Source organism: Macadamia integrifolia, chromosome 14 (assembly GCF_013358625.1).
Source record: "Macadamia integrifolia cultivar HAES 741 chromosome 14, SCU_Mint_v3, whole genome shotgun sequence".
Taxonomy (NCBI): Eukaryota; Viridiplantae; Streptophyta; class Magnoliopsida; order Proteales; family Proteaceae; genus Macadamia; species Macadamia integrifolia.
This window is the reverse complement of record NC_056570.1, coordinates 10,035,320-10,040,228: the sequence shown is the minus strand read 5'-3', so window position 1 is coordinate 10,040,228 and position 4,909 is coordinate 10,035,320. Positions and strand designations below refer to the sequence as shown.

General features: G+C 38.2%; 1 protein-coding gene across 1 annotated transcript; it reads right to left on the bottom strand.

Moving 5' to 3' along the window:
* Positions 1-383: 383 nt before the first annotated feature.
* Positions 384-3,606, bottom strand: LOC122060608 (cytochrome c6, chloroplastic). The gene is made up of 5 exons (XM_042623739.1): positions 3,549-3,606; positions 1,137-1,249; positions 1,023-1,054; positions 881-944; positions 384-792 (listed from the first exon to the last, which is right to left on the bottom strand). The coding sequence occupies exons 1-5, from the start codon at positions 3,604-3,606 to the stop codon at positions 652-654; spliced, it is 408 nt and encodes a 135-aa protein (XP_042479673.1). The 3' UTR covers positions 384-651.
* Positions 3,607-4,909: the final 1,303 nt, after the last annotated feature.

Here is a 4,909-nt window from a genome sequence, read left to right as displayed (position 1 = left end):
CCTGCATCCTAAGGTGGTGACTGAAGCCATCGTATATAAGGCATTGACCTGTGTATATCTCTTGTCAAAGGTATACACTGGACCTTTTTTAGGCTATAGGACAGTAGTCCTATTAGTTAACAGAAGTCCATGTCAATCTACTCATCCTACAAGGGTCAATTAAATTCTCAGGGCAGCCCTTGTAGAAGTTATAGCAATGGAGATCGGATGGCCACCAGGGGCGCCCTTTGTTCATCACTCCATGATCTGCCAAACAATGCAAATCATCTCTCTAGATAGTATGGTAAGATTAGTAGACCCCTTTGGATATCTAAGAGTGGCCTTGCAATGACATGTGGTGTCTAGGCTAGCCAATGGAATTGTTACCATCATTGACACCAATATTTAGCCCTTCCAAATGCTATAGATAATGTACTTTGTTATGTGATGTAAGTTCAATTCCTAAAGGACATGCTTTGAAGATATACCTGTTTCTATTAATGGCCAAAAAATGCCCCACACCTTTCATCGCCACTGAGTTTACATAGTTTGGGGAGTCGCACAACAACCTGATTCTTTATTGTGACCATCTTTGGATGTTTTTTTTTTTTGGCTACTAACAAATGCACTGGTCCATTTGGATGCCGCCCTTTGTTCTTCTTATTGCAGGAATCAATCACCATAACTTTCGATTTTTGGCCACCCTTGATCAGCTTGTAGCTTCACAAACTCTGCCAGAAGTTTAATTTCCTCATCCTGCAGCCGAGGCCCAAATGTACACTGGCCCCTTGGTGTGCAATTTACCCCAAAGCCCTGCATAGAACCTAAAATCTGATTACCTGCGACCAAGTAATAAGTCGTTTGCATGAGATTGGCATTGGTAATTGTTGGGAACACTCACTGGCATTCTTCCATTTCCATAATATGTGATCTGATATATCTCCTCTTCTGTGTCAACGCCATTTCTAAAGCATACCAGCTGGGTGCAGTTATTGAAAGGAAGCCCATCAGCTAAAACAGGTGGGGTTTGAAGTTTGTGTTACCTTTGTAGATCTTGTAAAAAGAGTGTTGCACCCTGAGAAAAAGATAATGGATTAAGGCTTGGAAAAGAGGGAATAGAAAGGATCAACTAAGTTCTGAATGGTCGAGAGTGGTACAGGCTGAACTATGTTTCCACCTCCATCATGACATCCAATGCAGGCTTGTCGAAACAATGTTGCTCCTCTTTGAGCATCAATAAGCTGTCCAAATGATACTACACAGGAGAAAACTTAGAAATGACAATTGACAAAGAGAAAAGTAAAGAAAGTTGCACTAAAATTTATTCAAGGTAATGAATTCTGAGCAAATTATGTGCATTATGGATTGTAAGGCCTTAATTTCTTAACCAACCAAGGAATTAAGATCGGAAGTATATTGATCAAATTTTATGCTCCTATGCCATCTCATTATTAGCTTTTTGTCTTGAAGATTAGAGAAATTCATCAATGCCATGAAAATGTAATACATGTTGGCTGATGTGGCCAACTGCCACACCAGCATAAGGTCGGTTGTAAATGTAGGTGGTAGATTTGTAAACCATTACGTAACTGCCTCGATGGTAGGAGTTACAGTGGTTTTAATAGGGAATGGGTCCTCATCTTGCAGTAGTTAACAGATAGAGATTCAATTTATCTTCAATGAGTAAGAGATGATACTCCAGAGGTTACAAGCACTCCCCTGTGTTGTTTCCAGTTAACGGCAATGTTGCCGAATAGAATAACAAAGAAGATCACAGCTGAGCAGGATGTCTCAAGGTGGAATGCTTGGGTCTATAGAGTTTAGCTGGTTTTCCATCCTGCTTATTTCCGCATATGGATGGTAATCGGATTATTGTATCTCTTGTAATTTTTAGTTTAACATACAGGAACAAAGCGTCCTGTATGATGTCCTTCTCACTCAAAACCCTGTCTTCCAGCTTTTGGGTTCACCAGAGATACTGGTCACGAACTGTGCAAGTCAGGAACACTGGCAGACATAGTGACCTTGTTAATTCAATATGTAGGTTTACTAATAAATAATCTTTTCTGAGGTCGTTGGGGGCAGCCAGTTAGATTCTGGAGTAACAGGCAGCCCAATGTGGCCACTAAAGGGTTCCAGGTTGGACGCTGTTTGAAACAGGGGTCTAGGGTTCCCTGCAGTTTCTTGGACATTTGGTTTTCCAACAGCTGGACCACCAGACTATTGACCGATATAGTGTTTCACCAACATAGAAACTCTATATCAATAGATAAAGAAAATGTTCGGGATCATCGTGTAGCGATACAACACATTGGGACTAAGAAATGATTGTTGACCCTTTCACAAAATACTGCCCAAGGAATTTATGGAACATTAGGTCATACGGGATTGCGTAAATCATTATGTACTTGATGTCTTATCAATGATATTCAACATAATGTTTATGTATTCCGAAATTTAATTTTTCTCTCATTTATATTGTTTGCACAAATTAAATCAGGAAATGACAGAAGCCCATAAACAACAAAGGGCAATAAAGATTGGACCCAAAATTGACCATAGGATTGATTCAAAATTAATAATGGGTTGATTATATTAAGTTGAAACTAGACATATAAGGGTTCATTATGAAAATGATAGCTTTTTATAATACAATGGAAGGGGAGTGACCTACATATTGGACATTTACCATCAGGTTCATGGGTTGGAGTTTTCATTTTGAACATTATGATACTTTTGGTCATTTTGAACATTATGCTATGTTTGGTATCCATTCCCATTGATGCAATTTTTTTTCTTTTTCTTTTTTTTTTTTCCCAATGCCTTGATGCAAGCTTCAAGTTTGTATTTTCCAATGCTAGCTCAAATGTCAAAATTGAGCTTCACAAGTTGAGGAGTCAAATGAATTGAGGTGGGAAATCCATTAAGGATGTGAAGAGTTTTAACCCTAAAAGCTCCTACGATATCTCAACCGTCGATTCCACTTGAGTTTCTATGGCTGAGATTAAACCTTTACATTGCATAATAAAACTAAGAAATATTAATCAAGTGCTTTATTTAGATTATAGGTCAAATCTAAATGCTAGACCTTAGGCTGGACTTCTTCATATGTTGGCTGGGCCTGCATATGAGGTCGAGATGTTGCAATTTCAGCATCAAGTGGTTGGTTTGATTCTTGAGATTGAACGATTGAAGAAAACTCCGCATTGTTCGAACATCTAATTAAGAAGACATCTAAAGATTGATTTTCATCTTTCAAAGAATCAAAGATCTGTTCATATGAGGAGTATCAATGACAAATCAGAATTTCATTCGGAAGCGCAAAATGACATCTGGCCATTTTGTGAAGTACCACCAGATTTGGAGGATTGTCTCCCTTACACCCCCATGACGTGTTGATCTATGTGCACCACCGGTGTTCGATGAATATCCAACAGAAAAACCTCATGAATATGATGACATCAACTTGCTTGAATCAACTATTGATTTTGAAAATGAGGTAAGTCACAAGGTTATTGGTGACATTCCTCAAAACACACTTGAAATGAACTCTATTCTCCACCTCCCACCTTCATCACTTGAAGTTGTGAGGCATGTTCCCATGCCACCATCTCCAACCGAATTCATCTTTGGGAATATGAGCAATAAATTTCTCAAATTTAACTATGTATGGAACGAATACTATCCACATCATAGGTCTGGCACCTATACACAATGTTTTCACTATCTTTTTGGTCTCACATTTGCTCAAGCTATTAGCAACTCAATAACGAGCATCAATATTGTTGAAGTGCACAACTCAACAACAACAACTAAAGGAATGACATGGAGTGTTACCATTTCCTGTAAAGAAACTACTTTTATTGTGTCCCTTCCCAATTTTGCAGGTGCTCACATGCTTGATGAAATTCCTATGCTCCCATTAGATCCAGGTGGAGTTCACGTACTTTTTGGGTGAAATAAGAACTCAAGGATTCTGAATGGGAGAATGATGCAGCCGGCCAACATATGAAGAAGTTTAGCTTAAGGCCTAACGTTTAGGTTTGATCCATAATGCAAATAAAGCTCTTGATTAATATTTCTTAGTTTTATTATAATGTAAAGGCTTAATCTCAGCCATAGATACTCAAGTGGAATCGACGGTTGAGATATCATAGGAGATCTTAGGGTTAAAACTATTCATATCCTTAGTGGATTTCCACCTCAACTCCTTTGATTCCTCAACTTGTGAGCTCAATTTTGACATTTGAGCTAACATTGGAAAATACAAACTTGAAACTTGCGTTAAGGCATTGGAAACCTCATCTAATTTTTCTACTTTTAGATTTTCTATCAGAGTTTTTATTTTCCTATGTACTTTGTGATTGGTCCATGTCACAACTTGAAATTCTAAAAGATGGTTGTAGTCTCCTAGGTTAAAGGTTCTAGTCCTATATAAAGAGAACACATTTTGAGTCATAGAAAAACAAGACAATACAATTGAATAATAATGCAATCTCCCTCACGGGATTGCCCGAATATAAGGATCGGGAAAGTACTTGACTTTGTAGATAAAACCAATTTCGGACAGAATAATTTGGGGATAACTCTTTGCTCTGATATCAATTTTTGTGCTTTAAATTGGGAATTAAAGGCAAGAGGTGGGGCTACAACTTTTGTGAGATGCAAATTGTTGAGATTCTGGGTGAAAAAGGTTTTAAAAGGGCTGTCAAGTTACAAGACTTACACAGTCCGAATCTGGAAATGATAATTGCTTCAAAAATTCAACTCTTCTAGGTTGGATCTTTGAGAGTGTGTGATTCAACTCTTCAAGGTTGAAGGCTCAACTCTTCTAGGCTGATTGAAAGCCCAATCTCTTCAAGGATGGGTGAAACACAACTTGGTTTCATAAGAAGAACTCTTCAAGGTTCACAAGAAGCTTGGAGCAACT

What these genes read in the sequence shown, in the direction of transcription:
- LOC122060608 (XM_042623739.1), bottom strand. Translation starts at nt 3,606, where the DNA reads ATGAATTCGGTTGGAGATGGTGGCATGGGAACATGCCTCACAACTTCA. An exon ending in CACAACTTCAAGTGATGAAG is followed by an intron (nt 1,250 to 3,548) that starts GTGGGAGGTGGA and finishes GTCATTTCTAAG; the next exon opens with TTTTCTCCTGTGTAGTATCA. An exon ending in TTTTTACAAGATCTACAAAG is followed by an intron (nt 945 to 1,022) that starts GTAACACAAACT and finishes GGTATGCTTTAG; the next exon opens with AAATGGCGTTGACACAGAAG.